At 44.4% G+C, this 22,683-nt stretch overlaps 2 protein-coding genes and 1 long non-coding RNA gene across 8 annotated transcripts in view; 2 read left to right on the top strand and 1 right to left on the bottom strand.

The window, feature by feature from the left end:
* FAM234B (family with sequence similarity 234 member B) overlaps positions 1–541 on the bottom strand; it is a 34,697-nt gene extending 34,156 nt beyond the window's left edge. For all 4 annotated transcript variants that reach the window (XM_042890531.1, XM_042890535.1, XM_042890534.1 and 1 more), the window contains exon 1: positions 473–541. In XM_042890531.1, coding sequence (XP_042746465.1) covers positions 473–509 — 37 coding nt within the window. In that variant the 5' untranslated portion in view covers positions 510–541. The remainder of the gene's footprint in view (positions 1–472) is intronic.
* Positions 542–5,891: 5,350 nt separating this feature from the next.
* On the top strand, positions 5,892–14,646 carry LOC122190056. 3 transcript variants are annotated; one of them, XR_006182067.1, is made up of 6 exons: positions 5,893–6,099; positions 8,424–8,521; positions 10,571–10,708; positions 11,108–11,237; positions 11,760–12,420; positions 13,602–14,646. It is a non-coding gene; the product is annotated as an uncharacterized LOC122190056 (long non-coding RNA). The 3 variants fall into 3 exon arrangements; XR_006182066.1 differs by lacking the exon at positions 13,602–14,646 and having other exon boundaries at positions 5,892–6,099; positions 10,653–10,708; positions 11,760–13,274; XR_006182065.1 differs by lacking the exon at positions 13,602–14,646 and having other exon boundaries at positions 5,892–6,099; positions 11,760–13,274.
* Positions 14,647–15,491: 845 nt separating this feature from the next.
* On the top strand, positions 15,492–22,329 carry HEBP1 (heme binding protein 1). The gene is made up of 4 exons (XM_042889744.1): positions 15,492–15,622; positions 16,174–16,312; positions 18,370–18,550; positions 19,793–22,329. The coding sequence occupies exons 1-4, from the start codon at positions 15,545–15,547 to the stop codon at positions 19,962–19,964; spliced, it is 570 nt and encodes a 189-aa protein (XP_042745678.1). The 5' UTR covers positions 15,492–15,544; the 3' UTR covers positions 19,965–22,329.
* Positions 22,330–22,683: the final 354 nt, after the last annotated feature.

Below are 22,683 nucleotides of genomic sequence, written 5' to 3'. Positions count from 1 at the left end.
TTTTTTTTTTTTTTTTTTTTTTTTTTTTTTCCAGAGCCTGTTAATACCCCAGCTAAAAGAATGGTTGGACTGCTGCTCGCTGCCTTATCTTGGAAAGATCTGGTTCCTGACACAGCAGTCCCTTATTGTTGAATATCCTTTCATCTCGCATAAGATCTCTGGCTGGAAACCACGAAGACGTGCTAAGCGGCCTTTAAACACGTACCCAGATGATTACACTGACACGTACGTGCCAGAGTGCTTTTGGTGGGTGCGATAACGTCCAGCACCCACCCCAACCCTTCCCTTCTCATGCGCTGCCCGTCCCCACGTCCCGCGGCCGCATCCCCATAGCAACGCACCCAATGCCCGGCAACGGAACCCTCGCGGGCCGCGACACCGTTAGAGCCAGGCCCCGTCACGGAGCGGCCGTCTCAACTCGCTGCGGCCCGGCGCTACGCTCCCTTCCCACTGCGGGAGCAAAACCCCTTACCCGGCAGCTTCAGCGCCCGGGACAGCACCGTAGCCATGCTGGAGTGGAGCGGTGCGCATGCGCGCCAGTCCTCCCTCTCCGCGCTTCGCCCGCGGCATGCTGGGAAATTGAGTTCGCCAGGCGGCAGCGGCGAGCCTGCGCAGTCGAGCGGGCCTCGTCTGCAGCGCTCAGGCCACCGCTCCCACCGAAACCGGAGCTCCTCACGGGCTCAGCCCCCGTTCCTTCCCCACATGTTCTTTTACAAAGGCAGGAGTGATGGGAGGCCTGGTTCAGCCTGAGAGCTGTGATCAAGCACTGCCCAGATTTGCACATCTTGTACAGCATGCCCAGCACAGACAGATACAGCAGTGTGCTTCTTGGTCTATGATTCACACAGAGAGATACACTGCTTTACTTATTTTTGGTATAAATATGTGCCTTCATTTATGGGAAGTTATTGGTTGCAAGAAATCTTGATTTGCTTTTATTCTGTGGTTTATAATTACAGTACAAAAGCGTACCAGGGTGTTTTCCAACGCTCTCTTCCATCTTCACCACAATCTCCCTTTCCCGCAATGGGGAAGTTGAGCAAGGAGAGTTTTGTGGTTTCCCCAAAGCCATAGAGCCCCAGCTTCCTGATTCCCAGCCCCATGCATGTCCGACACCAGAGACGAGAGTCTGACCAGCTAGGACCGCATCTGCTGCTGCTGTTCCCTTTCCATTCCCTCAAATGACATGCTTGCCCTTTCCCTCTGTGACTCTTTACACGTCCATAGCAAGTAGGGAGCAGAAGAGAGACACCAAGTGGCCCAACTGTTGAAGGGAATTGGTTGATTTTTTTTCAGATAGGAACTGGAAAGAGAGAAACAGCTCCCAGTCCAAAATCTTTTAGTACCAGTGGGACTGTTTCCACTGATGTCATCAAGCCTCAGATCAGGACTTTCCTCAGAAGCTGCACATCAGAGTTATTCTTTTTCCTTTCTTTCTAGGTCATTCTGAGTACAAAGTCCTGTTCCGTATTGCCATTTCTCCTCCTCCACTTTTTGATTTAGGAGCAGTGGTGATCCCGTAACTATGTCAATATTTACAAGAGAGATCCTGGATGCTTTTCAAGTCTCGCTTAGCAAATCTTGTGATACAGAGGGACAAGAGCTATCCTGCAGGGTTCTTTCTAAGAAAAAGCTTCTGGCATTAATTAGACCTGGAAGCAAGGACGCAGCAGAAAACAGCCAGAACTGTGAACTGGAAAATCTGATGTCCTCATTTGTGGTCTTCTAACACCAGGCACACACACATACACTAGAAGAGACTGTGGTTTATAGTGCTCATGTGTTTACGGCACAGCATAACCCACTTTTAAATGCATGCATCCCCACAAAAATGGCTCTTCTTCAATTCCTGAGACCTCCATGAGGCTAAAGGGCAAGGGCAGGTGATCTATGGTAAAAACGGATGCTTTTGAGGTAATGTGTGGCTGAGCAAAGTGTTCAGAGAGTTTAATAATATGCAAAGCATGAAAAATGAAGTTTTGCTAATTTACATTGCAAATGGAAGCTGATTTGCATTTAAATTGGACCTGTCAAGCGTACTAATATCAATCAAATAGCTGTGAAAATAAAACTGAAGTTACAAATAAATCATTCATTTATATGAATGTTGCTTTTACATGAATTGTTATTTACTTTTTTTTTGAATCAATTTGAAGATGTAAGATGCTGAAAAAATGAAATACTGCGGTTTAAGCTTGTAAGTCTGAGAGCCCTGGGTTGCAATGTGGTTGTTTAGAAAAGCATTACGAGCCAAAAAGCATGGAAACATATAGTCTCAAGCCCCTCATCTGTGTTGTGCTTGTGCAAGTCCTAACTTCAGCTTCAGCCACTGGACCAGCCTACAGTGAGCATCACACAAGTGAGGAATACTGACCTTTTTGTACAGTGATTTCCCTTGTACAGCTGCAGCTCACTTAGTGAAGGGTGGGACAAATAAATGGTGGAAGAGGTTTGAGTTGGTTTGCAGCACTGCCTTCTTTCTTGCCAACCTTTTGCCAGAAATTTCAGCCTTCTCCAGCTTGCCTGCACATAAACATAGAATCACAGAACCATTAAGGTTGGAAAAAACCTCCAAGATCACCAAGACCAACTGATCCCCACCATGCCCGCTACCTGTGTCCCTCAGTGCCACATCCACACACCTCCAGAGATGGTGACTCCACCACCTCCCTGGGCAGCCTGTTCCAGTGAAGCACCACCAGTCTTTCTGAGAAGAAATTGTTCCTAACATCCAACCTGAACCTCCCCTGGTTCAACTTGATGCCACTACCTCTTATTCTAAAATGCTAGAAATGCTGAATTCTGCATGTAGGATGGGACAGCCTAAATGTCTGGATCTATTTACATTTAGGCTCTCCTCTCAAACATAGTATTTGGTATGAGTGGCTGTATAGAGCTCCCTGATTCTGAAAGGGCTCCACTAAAACTGCTGTTGAAAATACTCCAACTAAAGCAGGTCACTCTGGGAGAGCCGCATGATGAAATGATTGTGCATGCAGTTTTGCTGTAAGACTTGAGAGGTATACACCTCCCAGTGAGCTTTTGAGGCTCTGCTGTCGTGTCTGCACCTGGCTGCAGGAAGACAGTATTTGAAGCCACAGCGTCACAAACTGCCAGGCCAGGTTATTCTGGTTCACGACATGGAATCTGGCACAGTTACATGATCACACTAGGTTCACAGTGGTTCTGTGTTTGCACAGTCCTGGTTCATTAGCTGGCCTTGGCGATAATTACTGTTTCTCTCTGTCAAGCTGCCTTATGTGCAGGCTGCCAGATGCTGGCCTGTACATCCCTGCTGATCCTGCCTTCTGCTTCCAAGATGAGCTGCCTTTAGCATGGGTCCTCAAAGGTAACCATTTTTTTCCCTCTTTGCAGCTGGTGGCTGACCTTTTGATCATGCACACTGAAAAGTGATAAAGTCACTGGCAGCTTGCAGCAAAGTCAGCCTTCCTGCTGCTCTGCTGGGCCCCTCTCTTTCCCGCAGAATGAGTGTGGAGGCTGCTGGAGCTCACAGCAGAAGAACCATAAGTGGTTGGTGAACTTCATAACAGGGAAAATGATGTTCAAGGAGTCTGTGCTGATCTCACCTCTGGTCTGATGATCCCACAGAACATGCAAGCAGATTCTTATGTGACGAAAAGTGGGGTTGTTGGCAGCCAAATGTGCCAGCCTGTATCTTTGCACTTCTGTGTGTGCTAAGTTAATACGCTTGCCCGCTCTTCTTGTCCTGCCCTTCTCCTTTGTATTGTTGACTATGGCTATGTGGGCAGACCCAGGAACACTATCCTTGTTACTCCAGTGCCTGGCTGAGTCTCTCCAAGACAGAGAACTCACATGTGAGCAGGTACTGCAACAAATAGGAAATATCTGTCCAAACGACAAATTAAAATGCAATCAAGCACTAAGAGCTAACAGGAAGAAACAATAAGAGTAAGTCAAAACAGCAAAAGTGATATCATTCCTAGCAGGTACAAAACACTCTATGTTTTCTGCTACCTATAGCAAGAGCATTTCAAGGAAGTTTTAGTAGTGCAGAGTTTTTTATGAGCTCAGGCAGTCAAAGCTGGAAAGGGAAGGAAAAGGGTAAAAGAAAGGAATGGGAAAGTGAAACAGTGAGTTTCTTGTCGTTTCACTGTACTGATGAAATTCCTGATCTCTGCCTAGCTCAGTACAGTGGTGGAAAATGGGTGCTGGTGTCCCTCCCTGTCTGAATGAGGAGTTGGCCAGTGCTCCTCATTCACACTACTGGCAATGTGGATGGTAGCAAGCAGGAGGCAGAGAAGGAAAGTACTGCAGCCCCCTTATGTTCTTTACCCCCAGTAATCCCAAGAATTGCACAGGGACAGTCTGCTGCCAGCACAAGTCTGGGATGTTGAGCACAACCCTTCAGCAGCACAGTCTGGACTTGGGGTGCCTCAAAGTGCCCTGCTGTGTTCATCTGGATATGCCAGCAGGTTCATTCAAGGCTCATCTGTGTCCTAGTGTCCACGCATAATGAGACTGCATCTACCCAGTGTTAAACAGGGAACAGCTGGAGACAGATGATTGGGTTATTTGCTTGTTGCCTGGACATTTTGTTTGCTTGCTTGAAGTCTGACAAAACAACCTTCCAGTTCTTCCGGAGGCTGGTTTGTGTTAAGCCTGTGTATTGTGTGCTGCTTTCGAAAACTGGTGTTTCATAACTCTGCAACCGAGTGTCGTATTTCTTCAGTAGCTTCAGTAGCATGGCTCTGTAATAGGGCAGTCTTCTCAGAAATTTCCCTGCCATGAAGCCAGTGGGACTGAAGCAGGCAAGAGCAGCCTGAATTGTTAGTGCCCAGTGTCAGAGGAACAGGTAGCCCTGGTGGTGGACCTCTTCCATGAGTTGGGCTGGCAAAGCACTGTCTGATGTTTATAGATAAGCTCAGGAGGAGCCCACTCAGTTTCCCTGCCCATCACCTTCTCACCTTGGGTGAACCAGCACTGCCCTGCTGCAACCTCAAAGCGGAGGCCATTATAGCTGGGGATCTGGATCTTACTGTAACTTGCACGCAGCCTCTTGCTCCATTATTTCTGGACTTGGGTTTTTATTCTGAGTGGCTGGACAATCCTTCACCCTGTGGAAAAGGACCGTTTTTTTTTCCCACTACTTAGCACAGACATTTTGGCCACGGACAGCAGAGTTTTAAATCAGAATAGCCTGGTCAGGAAGCAGAAAGGGTGTTGTTGCCAGCTGATACTGGATAAGTAATATAAGGAAGAATGCAGATTTGGCCACTGCACTTGCAAGCAGTGCCGTAGGTCTAGTCATGAGCCTAGACATGCAGGAAATGTGTTGCTCAGGGCCGCAGCGGCTGCACATCCTCAAATCACTGAAAAATGTCAGTGTGACACAGATGAGATCAGATCCGAGGCCTCACCTCCTGCTTCACAAAAATCATCCTTTTAATACCTTGCATTTCTTTGGGAATCACTATGTCTAGCGCTGACCAGACCTGAGCCTGTTAGCCTTGGCAGACATAGACCTGGAGGAGGAGGAACAGGGAAAAAAAGAATAACCCTGCTGTCGATTCATCCCTCCTTGTTTATTCCACCAGAAATAGATTTGGCAGAGCACATTGGGAGTGAACTAATCAGCAGGGAATTAATTGGCATGCTTGCTAAGAGGCAGGAACAACATGGTGAACTAATTCGTGGCTGGATGGCTGGAGGGTTCAAGCAGCCAGAGAAGAACAGCGCATAGTGGAAAGTGTGACTAGGAGAAGGCGGATAGCTGTGCTGGAGGGGCTGAGCACTGCCTATAAGAACCAGCAGCAAAGAGAGATAGGGGTATCCTCATGGGCAGGGCTGCTTTCAAAGAGGCTCCATGCTCCTTCCCTTCCCTCGAGGCTACCATGCGTGGGGGGGACGGCCAGCCTGCAGGAGTGGGAGGGAGGGGCAGGAGAGGTGCAGCTGGAGCAGGCTCCACAGAAAAGCTGTGGGAACGCAAAGAGCAGGGAAATGACGAGGGACACGTCATTCAGTGGAAGCTGAAATGCAGAGGGGGTGGTAAGGAGAAGAGGAGCAGGCAGGCAGAGATTTGGAAGTCTCATCCCAGAAGGACTGTCCTCAAGACTGCAGGTAATGCCTGTATGCCCTTCTCTGCCTTCTTTTCCAGGAGTGCTTGCTTTCTTCCTGAGGAGATGACTCTATGTGCACAGGAAAGAGCTTGTTGGGTTGACGGACTCAGGAGAGGAGAGAATGTGTGCACAGTGGTGTAGACTTGGAGGCTGGAAGATTGCTACCTACATTTTCAGAGAACAGAGGTGGGAGAAAGAGTGAGCAGATCCTTTGAGGCAGACAGACAGACAGACATGGAGAGTGCCAGAACTGTATTTGCCTATCCAGGGAGAGAGAGGGAATTTCTTAGGAGGGAGCTCTACGTGGAAGATGGAGATGAGACACATCCTGAAAAGGCAGGTACACTTGGAGAAGAGGAAGAAAATGTATATTATCTCCTCAAAATGTACTTGACCAATATAATGATTTACAGTGGATATGTGTTCTGCACTTGGATTTGGGTGCTCTGATCTCATGGAACATCCAGGTAGAAAATGAGCAGTGTAACTCTTAACTATATGCAAAAGCACTACTGTTACTCTGGTGTTAAGTCAAATTTATTGTCAAACTTGAAAATATAAAGGTATTGTTATGGCTGAGTAACCCAAAGAGGCATCTGAATGTGTACCAATGTACAGCATTTAACCCACATGCATCTAAACGGAGGGATACTTCATAAGGGCTTTTGTAACAGGTGATACTCCAGATGTATCAGAGCAGCTGGGTTAACATTGTTGGCTCCGATTTCTAAATTGCTTTTGGCATTTTCCTTGCTGTTTCCACCATTACATAACACCGCAGCCATATGCTAATGTTGATATTACCCCATTCTTTTGCTTGGAGAGCTAACAAATGCCACCTGCTTCATAGGGAGGGCTTGCACCTTCTTTATTCTGAGCTTACAGACTTGGCAGCTCTCTCCTCTACAAAGCTCAAAGTCTTTTCAGAATCCTAGCTTGGGAGCTCCAGCAGAACGAATTGTCAAGCATTTTCAGTGCTGCGTGTGTAAGTAACATAACCTTAAAATACCCTTAAAGTATTTTATATGGAAATAAAGACAGAAAAATTCTAGTAGACTCCAAAACATCCTTATTATATCTTGAGATTCTTTACAAAATTGAGAGTCTTATACTTACTTTGTTGTTTAAATGTCCATTACTATTATTGGGGATAGAAGTTATATTTTATGCATTTATGACTTACCTGAGAACAAACTCCCTGATTTATTTAGAAGTATATTTTATTTCTCTGCAAATACCCCCAAATCCAGTATCACTCTTCAGCTTTAGTTTGAAAATAGCTTGAAAGGAACTTGGGAAAATTATGAGAGTAGAACAGGTCTCAAATGCAAACCACAAAGCTAATTCACTGGCAGCCCAATATTACAGCAAAAATTCCTTCATTTTATGTATCACCACAGTGACTGCTAGCTCTAACCAACAAAGCCCTCACCTCAAAGCAAGCATGTGCTTATCTAACACAATGGATGCTCACATATGGCATCAGGAGAGAGTATGTTCAGAGCATCTAGAAGTGCAAGGCAAAGGTTTCAATCCTCCTTGCTGCATAAGGGCAGGTGAGCTCTGAACCACTCTGCAACATCTCACATGTCTGAGGCAGGGATAGAACGTACTCCAAAAGGAAGCTGTGTTTGGCACCAGGAGAGCATAACCTGGATGATTCCCCAACATCCTAGCAGCCAGCACAGCTCATGGGCAGTAGGGAACTCAAGCCATTGCCTGCTTTCCCCTCTGTGCTGAAATCTGGGGTGGCTACCAATGAAATCTCAGTGCTCTGTCATTGTTCCCTGCTGTGTGCTTACTGGAAATGGAGTATAGCAGCCAGAGACAGAAGGGGTGAGTGACACTGGGGCACAGGGATGGGTGCTCAGATTCTGGCAGTTCTCCTTTGCTCTGGGACAGGGATTCAGGCTTGGATAGTACAACAGCTATCCTGGCTGTGCTCAGGGTATTTGGCTTGTGGAGCTTTTCTATCATGTTGGAGTGAGGAATTGAGAGATGAAAAGAAGAAAAAAATATTGTGTGAAAATGAGATGAGTGTCTCTCATTGTTTTCACATGAAGACAGTGAATCACCATGCTTACCCTGCTCCAAGGACAGAATATGATGTAATTTTCTGTCAGAGAACATGCCATACTACTGTAATTAGTAGTAGCAGTAACAAGACTACTACCTCATTGTTATTCTCTAGATTTAGTAAAGAGCTTTCATCCAAAAATGTACGAGTGTTTGTGAATCTGCTTTCTACCCTGACAGTATTTTCCAGTGCAACTCTGTGACAGTTTTGAAGACATACTTAGGCTTGGCATCTGGTTCCTATTACAGATGACCCTGCAGACTTTTTCTGCTAGAAACCTTCCTAGCAAATATCCAATTGCCTTCTACAGTTCCACCTAAGAGAGAGAAGACAGCTTGATTTCTGTGTAAGTATCTGAGATGTGGAAACCTGGTTCAAAATGATTACAACCTGATGTTTATCCTGATATCAAATTACAGCAGGCGCTCAGAAATGTGGTAACAAAGCTACAAATAAACTGGTCCCTGAGGGACTCTGCAAACAGAGCATGTTGGTCTTGTGATCCATTTGGATGCTTGATGCTTTGAAAAGTTCGAGGTCAAGTCAGCTGGACTTTCAGTACTAGGTACGGGTGGAACTCATCACAATCCTGCTTTTAATTAAATACAGAATGATCAAAGTATTCCAGCCCTAGGGTATTGAAACAGGTGGTATGTGGAAAGGGTAAGGAATGGCCAGACTCTTCAGGATGTCTCAAAATGAGCTGGAAGGCCACACTGTCTCCTTGTTGTTGGCAGCATTTTAAAATCGTTTACAATTAGAGATATTGTTGTCTAGTAAGTCCCTTCCCATCAGGGAAGATTAAAAAGGGATGTGCAGCACATAGTCATCAAAAGAAAAAGAAAAAAAAAAAAGTCCAAAGGCATGAGTATTTATCTGGAAGACTGGAGAGGCAGAGGGGTTGAGGTGTCAGTGCAGATAGTTTCAAGAACGTCCATAGAGACTGTTTCTTCATGTGCCTCAGAGACATCATCAAACTTTCTCAGAGATCTGCATTCTGGCAGCTCACTCTGGGTGAGCTGGGGGAGGAAGAAGAGGTGTGTGTATATGTGAGATAGGAAGAAGGCAATTTATTTTTTTTCCTTTAAATGAACACTGCAATTAGAAGAAGAATACTGAATGCAAAGTACATCCTGACAGGTGGAAAGTAATATTTTTAGAATAGCAAGACGTTTTCCATCAGTATGGCTATATTCATACTACTGTATTTGAATATATGGAAAAATAAATGCAGTTTCAATTAAGATACACAAGTGATTAAATGTAAGAACAGCGCAAAGTAAAGGGATTTATTTATGTTCTGCTTTATTTGGTACAGCTCCCAATAGGTTTTGAGGTGGCTGTATTCTTCCCAGATGGTTAGAAAATGAAGGTTGTATGATAGTAGAAAAGCAATTTGATGTCCTCATATTTTGCAGCAAGATCTTAGACTTTTGATGCATGTATACAAACAGGGGAGTAATTTGAGTTTTCTGAATGTGCCTGCTTCTCGTACAAGCTTTCCATCACTGTGACTACAGATGACTGAAATCATCACTAAAACTCATGAAGTTGGCAACGCACATTTTCTGTTTGCTGTGTGCAATATGCGTATAATTGATATTTCCAGCCAGTTTCTACTGGAACAGCTGTCTGTGACATAAAAAAAAAAAAAAAAGATATGGAATTAAACATTGAAGGCCTACATACTCAAGACAGAATAACAAATTAGCATGACAAGAAGCTGCAGAAAGACACGTCCAGGAGGGCCTATAGGCTAGACTTGACTTCCATGTGCTTTGAAATGATGGTGAACTTGAAAGATAAGGAACAGACCCCCCCAGGTACCAGGGCAAAGTAGAGACAGCACGAGGCTTTGTTTTTTTAGGTGTTTGTTTGCTTCTATTTTATCTCTGAGACCCCCATCACAAGGCAATGTCTCAGTTATGCTACTGGGTTGTGAATAAGGTCAAAGAGAACAATTTCCTATTCCTGCCCATATTGAACCCTGGATGAATTGCTTTGCTAGCTTGTGCCTTGCGTTCTCTAACTGTAAAGCGGGGGTGTAACTATTTCTGTGTCCTAGTGCCACCCCTTGACATTCACATAACATTTATAGCTAAGTGCTAGGTGCTATCCTAGCATAGCTACATACAAAGTGAAGCTACTTTCCCGGCTGCTGCGCACTGAGGAAGCATCTCCATACCAATCTATAGCTTGAAAAAAAGTAAGGTGCTTTGTGCCCTTGAAAAAAAAGTCCCTCTGCTTCTTTAGAAACCATGCTGAGCAGCTTGAAAAAATATTTCAAAGAAATACATTACCAGAGAGAAATTTGGTGTTTGGGTCACAGATGGGAGACAGAGACAGAGAGGAAAGAGAGAAATAAAACAGCTAGCAAGATTTTCTGTCTCCACAGAGCAGGGGAAAGTCAAGGTCCTACGAACCACCATCATGGTGACTCTTCCTCTCTTCCTCTTCTTCATCCTCTTGCCCTGCAGTAAATCCCGGGAGGAGTTTCTGGACCACAATCTGAAATGGGACTACAGAGAAGGCGGTAAGATGTGGTGGGTCAACATGGGAGGTATTTGCTAACTCAGGGCTGAAGATTTGCCTATATTGTCCTTGGAGTGGGACACATACTGCTCATTCATGAGTGCTCTTTCTTGATTCCTGGGTAGCTGCTGAGATTTTTGGAGAAAAATGATTTTAGAAATAGTCAGCTGGGGCATCCAGTGACAGCAGAAAACTCTGGCAACAGAAGGCAGAGAAATATGTGGTGAGGGAGAGTTATCTGCTTTTTAATTTAGATCCTTCATATGTTTAATATTTGGCATTTCACTGCAACTCACTGTTGAGGTGAAGGGGAAGGAAATTGAACTTAGATTATTGGCTCATATTTTCTTGTTCTGTCAAACTTTTTTTCCTCCCTTCCATGGCCATGCTGCTAACCTAGCTGACAAAGTCAACATAGGAGGCATTAACAGCATTACTCAAACACTTGAGAAATGGGGAAACAGCATCTTCTGGCAAATGAAACACATCCTGCTGAACAACCCAGAGTCTTTGCTGCCGGAGATCTCCAGGTAATTCCCTTCATCTGGAAGCAAGATTTAGACTTCCCCTGGCTGTCCTGCCTCAACCAGGATTCATCTTCCTTAACTTTCAAGTTGTTCAAGTGTAGAGAGATGAATCCCACTGTTGGTATTTGTTATGCTGGCAGCTCTGGGCACCCTAGTAAACTGACTAACCTGATCACACTTTATTGGGAAATATTCCCAATTGCCATGACTGTAAGAATTACTCTGAATAAAATTTACTCTGTCCTCAGCACCTCAATCCTGTGAGAACAGGCTGGAAAAATGAATTGTGTTACAGATCAACTAATGGACTTGGCCATTGTGCAGGGAGAAGAAGTTGGTCTGTTAATAGACCAGCACAATGGTTTTGGAAGTGCTGAAGTTTTGGAAGAATCTTTTAACTAATTGCTTGCAGCTCTTTCAGCATGAAAGGCCCTCCCTTCTTCAAGAAACACGAGGCCTGGCACTTTATTTTGCACGTTCAAGAATAGTCCTCAGAGTTACTCTTCTGTATTACTTTCTCTGCAGTCTCCGCCCTGTTTCTGCAGCTGTGGAGAATCTTGTGAGGGAAGTCCAGGCAATACGGAAAAGGCTAGAAGAATTGAATGAAAGGCTCAATGTCATCAACAAAGCTGTCCTTCCCCTCCGAATTAACGCTCTGCAGAGCCAGAGGCGTGCAAATACTCACCTGCGGAGACTCCCAATGCATAGGAGAAGGTTACCTGCGCGCAGGAGACTTCAGAGGAATTAACTCTCTACCAGCAAAAAAAAGGAAAGCCTTTGTTTTTTGCACCTGCTTAAGCCTTTCTCAATGGGACACTGTTAAACAGAATAAACTAAAGCACATACAAGATGACTTTACTGAGGAGACCAGAACTTCTGCATGTTGTTCTTCTATTTCAAGCCTAGGTCAGTAAGTCAAATCTGGACCTGGTCTTCAGCGATGGTTGTTTTGTGTCCTATGCAAAATAAGTTGAGAAACTTGGTCTACTTCAGTGTGAATACCTTTAGGTTATGCTGTCGTTCCTTCTGCTTACCAGGGTAAGCTCTTTTTTAAAAAGTTCAGCTGAATTTCTCTGTCCTATTTTCACAGCACTCTGTCAGAAACAGCTGGGGAATTCAATCTTCAAAAGTGCTGAATGCCGGATGAATGTAGGAAGATAGATTAGTGCTTTGCACTTCCAGCTGGGTAAGGAGGGGGAGAGAAAGTCATGTTTTAAAATATAGCCTTAACCTATTCTCCACCAATGCAAAGAATGCCCCATTCACATGTTCAGAGAGTGGGTAGAGTTGGATGACCTTGAACTATGCGTATTGTTTCAAGAGTGATGATATGTCAGATTCTTGGGACCAAAGCTGAACACCTGTCTTCTTCAATTAGCTTTCTTTTGGCTACCTGCAAGTAGGCACCAAAAACATTATGCAATAGATATGCCCATAACTTCCAACACTGTGAACGGCATCACAGTGACTTCTGCCAAGATCCTTTGAAAACAGGTGATGTTTCTCCAAAACAATTTTGGTACCTACTGGTATAAGTAGATGTCAACAAAGATTTTCCAAAATAGCTTTGGAAACAGCTTAGTCCCAGAAATCACTGGTAATTCAATTGATGTCTGGCTGGTAACTCAGCTGATGTCTTATTCACAGAGTATCTTCCCCACATGCAAACATCAACTTCCATATCCTTCAGCACAATTAAGATCTGTAGAAAAAGAAGAACTACATACTCCCAAAGCTCAGGTGTACATAGTATACTTTGCTTTCAGCTCATCTTTGCTTTCCTGGTAGTAAAACTGGTAACAACAACAACAAAAAAATAATGGTGCAGAAATCAAGTTATGAACTGAACAAAGGAAAGAGTGGGCTTACTTTTCAGATCTCTAAAGATCTCTAAAGGCAAAATACAGAGATTTCCATCCAGCGCTGTAGCTAATGGCATGTCTGCAATCTGTTGAAACATAGGTATAAAGGCCAGAGAGAAAAATAAACTATTTTTAAGCACTTTATGAGAATATAAACAAGGAATTGATTATGTCTAAATGGTTGTGGGGTAATCTGGTCAGACTGTTGTTTTGCAGACACATTTGCTATAAACAGTTAGTATGCAGACTAGGTTTTTAAGTTCTCCCAGTACCTGAGCATATGGAAAGTAGCTCAGTGACACTACAATACCTTCAAGAGGGAAAGTAGAGCATCTAGTTTTATATGACATCCTTCAAGATGGACTAGAAGTAACACAGGAAGATTGTGGCTGGGATCAAGGAGTTGAGTAAGGAGTGGGGGAGACATATGAGATGCATGAAACAGTCTGGTAAATATTTCCCATGTATAAATTCTCCAGTTGTTGTAAACTTAATTTTCCCACAGCTTCCCGAATATGATGGATAGCAGCTTAGCAACTTCATCTTCCGTTTCCCTCAGGAGCCACGGATGTATCTCATCAGATGTTCAATTGCAGCTTCCTTAGATGATCTTGAACCTGATCTTCTCATATAGTGGTGGCTCTTCATTCTCCCAGACCACACCTTTGCCTCCGTGACTTGGGCAGCATGGCTAGAGCATTTGTTGGTGAAGACTGAGGAAAAAAGTTACTGAGTAACTAAGCCTTAGTAACAAGGTCTCCTGTTTCCTTCCAGAAAGGGACCACATTTTCCCTAACCTTCCTTTTGTCACCAACATACCTACAGAAGCTTTTCTTTTTGTCTTAGATGTCCCTGCTCATATCTAATTCTATGAGGGTTTTAGCTTTCCTTATCTGATCCCTCGTGGCTTGGATAATTTCTCTGCATTCCTCGCAGGCTACCTGTTGTTGCTTCCACTGCCTGCAGGTCTCCTTTCTGTGTTTGAGTTTGGCCAGGAACATTTTGTTCATCTATGCAGGCCTCCTGGTGTTTTTGTCTGATTTCCTCTTTGTTGAGGCGCATTGCTTCTGAACTTGGAAGAGGTGATTCTTGAATATCAACCAGTTTCCTTGGGCCCCTCTTCACTTCAGGGCTACGTCCCACAGTCCTCTAACAAGCAGATAGATCCCCAAAGAGGCCAAAGTCTGGTCTCCTAAAGTCCCGTGCAATGAGCTTGCTATACATCAAGGATGCTCTATGGATCCTGAACTCGGCCATTTCATGATGACTGCAGTCAAAGCCTTCATCATAATTTCTGCAGGCAAAGCTTTCGTGTTAATTTCTAAGGAAATGCAGACTACTCTGATTTCAGAATATATTTACCCAAATAACAGGGAATAAGAGGAGAGAAAGACCCCATCGACCTCTTCCTCACTGTACTGCATTCGGATCCACGAGGCAGCACTGCAGCATCAGCTGTACATTTCCCTCCAGGGGCTGCTTTGTGCACTTTCCTCAAGGCTGAATACTACCCACCTTGGCCTATGTGGAGGAAGAACACAACACAAATGTCAGCTTTCATTATCTATTTGTATTTCAGACATGAGCATCTCATCAGGCAATCAGAAATTGTATGAAGTTATATAAAATCCATCCGGGACTACGTGAAACAGCGAGACAGGATTTCTGGCCCAGGGAAGTCTCAGTCATGGATGGTTGGAGCTGCAAGGCCAGACCCAATCACTGCATGCTTTTACTTTCTACATACATGTTCACCTATAAATTCTGACACAGGGCAAAGGACTGGGCAAGGTACACATCTGGTCTGACCCAGCCCACCTATTTCTACACAGATAGGTGCACACTGGTATTTTTGTCAAAACTCCCCATCTAAAGAGAGAAATTCACTTTTTTTTCCCCCAGAAACAAACAGCCAGAAGTGAGTTGCAACATGCATCATGGATTACAGATTTTGGACTTCTTGCGTAACAGTGAATGAAATTATACAAATGGTAAATAAGTGACCAGATCTGTGGCCTTGTCACTACTGATAGCAGCTCCTGTCACTCACTGTGTGACAGCCCACATCAAGCTGGATCAGATGGTCACGTCCAGCCGCTCAAACTGCTTCATCTGCTCACAAGTCTCTAGAGGGAAATGCTTTAATGTCACATTTACCGTTTTATTTTCCGCTCTTTAAGGATACACGCTAAGCATTACACACTTCAGTCAGCGCCTCCATTTTCCTATATTTCCCACCCCCAGCTTCCTCCTTTCCCCCAGACGAACACCCGTGCCCGCACGGCGATACTCACCGCCCGGCCTCCCCCACCCCTCCACCCTGTGGGTCACTGCCGTGGCCCGCGGGCGCATCCTAGCGGTCGTGCCGCGCGCTGCGGATGGCGGAGCGCCCGCAGACCCTCCCACTTCGCTCGGGGAGTGACGGGCCGGGCCGGGCCAGACGGCAACATGTTGGGCATGATCAAGAACTCGCTGCTGAGCACGGTCGAAACGTGGCCCTACCGGGTGCTGAGCAAGGGGGAGAAGGTAGGCGGCGGGGCGGGCAGCCGCTGGGGCACAGCTCGGGGCTGCCGGATGCGCAGCTGGGTGGTGTTCGGTGTTCGGCGGCGGCTGAGCGGCCCAGGACGGGGTGTGGGGCAGTGCCTGCCCGCGGGCTCGGAAGGGTGGGAACAGCTTCTTCTTTTTCTCCTTCTCGTCCTTCGCCGTCACAGAAGCACAGAATCACTAAGGTTGGAAAAGATCACTAGGATCACGGAGTACAACCACCAGACCACCCCCACCATGCCCACTGACCTTGTCTTTAGTGCCACACGGTTCTGGAACACCTCCAGGGATGGTGACTCCAGCACCTCCCTGGGCAGCCTGTGCCACTGCAGAAACACTCTTTCTGAACTTTTTCCTAATATCCAACCTGAAATTCCCCTGGTGTGACTTGAGGCCATCACCTGTCATCCTATCACTGCTACCTGGAAGAAGAGGCCGACCCCCACCTCACCACAACCTCCTTTCAGGTCATTAGCGGGAGCAATAACGTCTCACCTGCACCTCCTCCAGACTAAACATCCTAATTCTCTCAGGAGCAGCTCAGCTACGAGGAGAGAGAGTGTGAAGGTGGGCAGTTTGCTGTGGTGGAGGTGACAGGGAAGCCCTTCGATGAAGCCTCGAAGGAAGCAGCGCTGAAGCTCCTCAAGTATGTTGGAGGAAGCAATGACAAAGGTGAGATGCTCGCTGGGCAGCTGTAGTGGCTGCTCAATGGGAGCCCCATTGATAGAGCTGGTGTTACGGCAGCCCATGTGGCCCCATCACTAGAGGTCTAGGGTGAGCATGGTCCCTCAGTGAGAGCAATCAACTTAACTACAGGATAAGGTGTCCAGCCAGGTCGTACTGTGAGTCCACTCCTCTCTCTTTCCTCTGTGAGGATAACATTGCAAAGATTGTTTTTTTAAGTAGGTCTGCATTACTTTGCCGCTGGGGTGATCATAGAATCACGAGGTTGGAAAGGACCTACAAGATCATCTAGTCCAACCTTCCCATTACCACTGCTACCACAAGCACTAAACCATATCTCATAGCTCCTCATCCAGATGCCTCTTGAACACTGCCAGGAATGGCGACTCCACCACCTCCCTGGGCAGCCATTCCAGTGCCTGACCACTCTCTGAGAGAAAAAGTTTTTCCTTATGTCTAATCTAAACTTCCTCTGGCACAACTTGTGGCCATTTCCTCGGGTCCTGTTTGTTGCCTGGGAGAAGAGGCCAAGCCCCTCCTCATCACAACCTCCCTTCAGGCAGTTGTAGAGTTCAGTGAGGTTTGCAAGGACAGGCACACACGTGCTCGTCACAGCCTGCAGGCTGTATGAAGGTAGCTAATGAAATCCAGGGTAACTGGAGTGCTTCGGTTCTGTGATCACACCTAGAAAACCTGTCCTTGTAGGCAACTAGATGACTTTTATGACCTTGAGTTTTTATTGTATACACTGGTGATTTTTATTCATGAAAGGGTAATGAACAGTGAGCTTGCTTTTTAATAGTGCTTTGCAGTGTTTTATAATGGCACTTCCAGGTGATTGCCTCTAATGCTCAGCTTACTAAAGTATGTGCATCGGTAATCATCTGGAACAGGATGATAAGAGCACAGAGATCTAAAGCATATACTTTGACTTTCATACCTTTCTCAAGCATGTGGTAGAAGGAGTTATATAGTCTGAATATATAATATTATATATATTAATATATATTATATATTATATATTAATATATTATATATTATATATATATTATTTATATTTTTATATTTATTTATATATATTATATATTATTATATTTATTTATATATATATTATTTAATTTTTATATTATATATATTATATATATATTAATATATATTAATATTATATATAATAATATAATATAATTAATAGAAGCTGAGTGGGAAAGGAACGGGCGTTTACAGCCCTACAGTTTCAGAAAGGTGATGATCACTGTTGCTGTAGAGGAAAAGGTACCTTCCATAACGTGGTTTGGAGAAAGGTACGGTATCAGAGTGTAAAATAAATAAATGAGAAGGATGTCTTGGTCTTGGCCATTTCAGTGCCTAATCCTGAAGGTTGTAGGTTCACTACTGCTGAAAGAAAAAAAGGGAAGAAAAATGTTCTTGAGCGCCATGTACATCTTAGAAACAGACAAGAGGTGTGCTGTTGCTACAGTACAGACTAGAGGAGAACATGGACAGTGCTCCTGAAAGCCAGACTGTCTCTGAGTTTTGGGGCATTGGAACTTGTCTCTGGAAGCATTTGGAAGGGTTTAGGAGAAAGTTTCTGTCACCCAGTATTGACTGTAGCTTAACCACTAAGTACAGATGATAATGTTGTAAATACTCATATATATAATATTTCAGTTACAAATATGCCACTGCATCAGAAAACTGTAGGTTGTATTGGAGGTGATTTGTCAGAAAAGATCATTTTGGTGATGTGAGCTATATAGTGAGAGCCACAAAAACAGGACCATTAATGAAGAGCCATCCAGAGGTTACTGGGGACCCTTAGCTCCCAAGATCCCTATATAGAAAGCAAAAGAAAGAGAGATTTGGTGCAATGAAAAGCATAAAAGCTCTTCTGCGTACCTCGAAGGACCCCACTCTCTCAGCTGGATTGTGCAAAGAGATCACAATGAGGAGCCTTCTAAACCAAAATTAGCTTTTCTGAGCTCTGTTAATGCTTTGAGTTCCCAAGAACCTGGACTTCTGGAGTAATTTCTCCGCCTCTCTTTCAGGTGCTGGAATGGGCATGACTGCTCCTGTCTCCATCACTGCTTTTCCTGCTGAAGATGGCTCCTTACAGCAGAAAGTGAAGGTCTATCTGCGAATCCCGAACCAATTTCAAGCCAGTCCTCCCTGTCCTAGTGATGAAAGCATTAAAATTGAAGAGAGACAAGGGATGACCATTTATTCCACGTAAGGAACAGATCCTGGGATTTCCAGGACTTCTGAAGTGCTGAGGTTTTTAGGGTGCTGTGAGGGGCAGTGTTGATTTTACTGGTGACTTCCGGGACAAGGGATGCAAGTGGTAGGAGGTAGGGGGATCATTCTAGACCGTGAAGGCACATGGTTTATGTCATTTCTTGTCATGGTTAATTCTGCACAGATTTGGAATATGGATTTTTTTTATCATTGAGAAAATAAGTGCAGAGGTTAACCCTGAAAGGCTTTTTTGTTTCACTAGAAGAGGTGAAGAATGGGGAGGGTGAGTATGAAGGGGTTGAGTCATTTATAATCTCTGAAAACCATAGTTTTCCCCATTTTCTGGGATCACGATGATTCTTAGTCATCGAGCATGTCCCTTAGTGTGGTTCCCCCAGATTACAGGAATCAGCTGAGGCCTAAGTACTGGAGCCCATCAGGGGTACAAGCAGCCGTTGCATTGCTTCAAATCACTTGAAGAACGTCTTTAGATGTTGTCCAGCTTAAGCTGAACTTCAGTTAGCATCACAGTAGCAAGAAGCTCTTTACCATGGGATGTACCCCTGACTCTTCAACCTTTTTGGCTGACTGAACTGTCAGAGACTGCTGGGTCATCCTGTGCCTGTGACTGCAGCTGGCCTTTGCTGTAGGTGTGGGCTGCTAATGCTGTAATGAGCTATTTTGTCTCAAACCTTGGCCCTAAGGCAGGGCCACAAGGTGTAGGCTGATGTGGAAACAGTTTCTGTTGGTGGGAGATTAGCATAAAACATTTTGAGTTCTAGGCTATCACATGCTAGTATCTCTATGCCCTGACTCCCTTTTTCCTTTGTCCCTCAATCTTGCTTCCAGGAGGTGGTTGTTCACACCCCAATGAACATGTTTATTGACAGCATTGGTGAAAGATCGTGGACTGAGCTGGCTTAGAGATAACTTTGTGCTCTGAGAAACTGTTCCTCTGATATGGCACTCATTCAAAGGGCAGGCCTATTCTAGTGACTGATACACATGGGTCTGTGTGGGATCTGTCAACTCTGCCCAGGCTGTGTAACCTTTGAGACTACTGATCTGTGGCAAATAAAGTGTGCTGGTTCCCAAAGAGTTGTGCCTGCACCAGTGGATCCTGACAGGACCTGGATCAAAATGAGTTCCTAAATACATTGTTCTATACATTGTTCTCTTTATTTCCATGTTCTTGCAGGACTGCTTAGCTCTTCTGCACTTTTGATTTCTCCACAGGCAGTTTGGTGGCTATGCCAAAGAGGTGGACTATGTGAACTACGCTGCCAAACTGAAGACTGCTCTGGGAAGTGAAGCTGCATACCGCAAGGATTTCTACTTCTGCAATGGTTACGACCCCCCTATGAAGCCTTATGGGAGACGCAATGAGGTCTGGTTTGTAAAAGAGTGAGCGTCTGGATCCCAGTGATGCTGCCTTGCACTGACAGGCTCCCCATACTCTGTCTGTCTTCTCTTCAAAATGAACTAACAGTTAGGCAGAGGCAGAAAGCCATTATCCTCTCCTTTCATACCCATGCCTTGGTCTTTTATGGACTAACCATTTTAGAAGAAAGAACACTGCACACTCTCCTGATGATCCCGCTCCTTCACTGCAGACCAAGTTCTCAATCACAGACTCTCATGATCTCACAGTGACTTGCTTTTATCTTCCTCATGCTCCCAAAGTTCATTGCTGAGGCAGCTGAAGTAATCAATTACCAGGACTGGTTCCTGACAGGAGTCACGTCCAAGTGCTGGCAGGCTATTAGTCTTACCTGAAGCAGGCAGGGAAATATGATGAGAGTGCATACAGGTTTTTTTTTATCATCTTGAGCTTGCTGCAGCAGTAGGATGCTGCAAGCATCTGTGCAATCGGAAAAACAATGTAAAGGGACATGAGGGACATCAGCATTGCTACCAAAACAGTGCAGTGAAAATAAGCATCCTTTACGTTTTCTTATAGTGTGCAGGAAAGCAATATTTTTGTCATCTGACTGGAAAAAGTTATTTGGAGGAAGATTTCTGTTTGCCGCTGTCCCTTCTGTTTGAAGTAGGACATTCTAGATTGCCTTGTATTCTGATCTCAGCTAGCAGCTGGACAGTGTGATGAGTAAGACCCCAAGACCATTTCATTACCTTCCTATTACTGCTCTAAAACTAGCCAACACAAGGACCAAAGTTGAAATGCATGTGGTATTCTAATTGAATTAGAAAAATGCAGACTGTGAAAAAGCAGGTACCTATTACTTGTCATCTGAGGGTGCATTTGATGAATGATGAGCATCTAGTGGGATGTCTGCAAGTGCAGATCTCTCTTCTTAAATGAAGTGAGTTTCAAAAGGGCTATTCTGAGCAGCTGTCTTTAAAGGAGGAAAGCCTGGTTGTTCTTGAAAACATGGGTTTACATCAGATACTGAGCAGCCTTTCTGAAACTTCAGATAGAATATTAAGGATGGATCTTGTATTAGGACACTGTCAGACTTTCCTTGGTAAGAATCAAATCAGCATTTTAGCTGTCAGCTCTTCCAGGCAGACAGCAGGATGCCTGTAATGGTTACATGCACTGTGCCACTATGGATACTTGTACAATTCCTTGCTCTGCTAAAAAGTGCACCCCTCTGATGCTAAAGTGCTTCAGGGTTCAGGTGCTCTCCAAAAGACATTTTCCTGCTGGAGCTGAACAAAATTGTTGGGATGGTGTCCTGGGATCTGGCCAGTTGAGCTTTGTGACCTATGCCTTCTTTTTGAGAACAAATCAGTAATAGGAGAAAACCTGAAGTTCTGATGTTTGCTTTTTTTTTTTTTTTTTTTAATTTTCTCTTTTGCTGAGCCATGTAAGAACTTCACTGTGGATCTCACAAGAGAGTTTCAGTTCCCTGTATGCAACAGCAGCTGGTCAGGACTTGCAAAAGTAGATGACTACTAGATTGACTTAGTTGACTTAGTAAAAGCAAGGAAAAAGCTATTTGCCATGGTTAATTATTACAGCACAGGAGAAAAGAAATCAAAAGGAAATCAAGGGAAACAAAGGGAGTTCAGGAAGCGTGGTAAGTTGTGAATGACTTTTTTAAGAAGCAAAGGCCTTTCTGACTTGTTCTTACCACAAACTATTTTTATCTGCATGGGTGTGGAATGGAGGGATGTAGTTCTGCCCTGTTTATGCATTCCTGAATTGATTTTGAAAGTCACATATAGACTATCTATGGATATAGTCATTTCTGCTACTGATGATACAAATATATTACAATGATTGTAATCCTGAAATTTATCAAAATTCATGCTGTGAAGTCTCAGATATTGGAAAGATCAGTAATAAACCTGATATGCACAGAGATGCACATCTCAGCAGTGTGGTACAGAGGAAGCTATTGTGTTTTTGTTTCATAACATGCACACACTTTCTGAACAAAAAGCAAGGACATCTGACCCAATAGCTACCAGTTCTGGAAGCTCTGCCTCTGCAGCTCTGCTGCTGGCCTTTAGCATTGAGCAGACAGGATAAAGTTTCATAAACAGTGTTATTGGTATCAAAAAGCTTATGCAAACTTAACGGCTTTTTCTATACAAGCTAAGATGCCTGTGTTCTGTGTGCATTCTCTAGAATTTTAACTAAATAAATACAATGATGTGAGTTACAGTTTTTGCTGATCATTGACTTTGTGAGCTTAGTTGGAGCTGTTGACTTGGAAGACTTCAAATTGCCAGTTTGGGATATTAATCACCTCACATCTGTAAGAAGTCATAGTGCTTTCTTCAATAAATTGCTATTTTTGGTATCCTGGTGTGGCCTTGCATTATCTGACTGTGTGAGATGGAAACTGATTTTTTGTGGCTTTCAGCCGCTGGAAAACTCTTACTGATTTTTTTGGGGTGTCACCTGGGGGTGTCACGTGAGGAACGCTCTGTGTTCACTTGTGTGTTCCTAGGGCTGGGATTCAGGCAGATATTCATGATTGTGATTTTCAACATACCCTTCTGTCCAGAATCTTAGAATCATAGAATGGCCTGGGTTGAAAAAGACCACAATGATCATCTAGTTTCAACCCCCCTGCCATGGGCAGGGTTGCCAACCACTAGACCAGGCTGCCCAGAGCCACGTGCAGCCACATCTAGAATCGTTTTATGTGTTG

This window comes from Lagopus leucura, unplaced genomic scaffold (genome assembly GCF_019238085.1).
Source record: "Lagopus leucura isolate 7727_CA_CO unplaced genomic scaffold, USGS_WTPT01 Super-Scaffold_100159, whole genome shotgun sequence".
Lineage (NCBI taxonomy): Eukaryota > Metazoa > Chordata > Aves > Galliformes > Phasianidae > Lagopus > Lagopus leucura.
The sequence above is the reverse complement of the archived record's forward strand: the minus strand, read 5'-3'. Positions and strand labels throughout refer to the sequence as shown.

Bases quoted from the DNA above. Each gene is read 5' to 3' on its own strand.
- HEBP1 (XM_042889744.1), top strand. From the start codon at position 15,545: ATGTTGGGCATGATCAAGAACTCGCTGCTGAGCACGGTCGAAACGTGG. The intron at 15,623-16,173 runs GTAGGCGGCGGG...TAATTCTCTCAG, and splicing joins TGCTGAGCAAGGGGGAGAAG to GAGCAGCTCAGCTACGAGGA. The intron at 18,551-19,792 runs GTAAGGAACAGA...ATTTCTCCACAG, and splicing joins GGGATGACCATTTATTCCAC to GCAGTTTGGTGGCTATGCCA.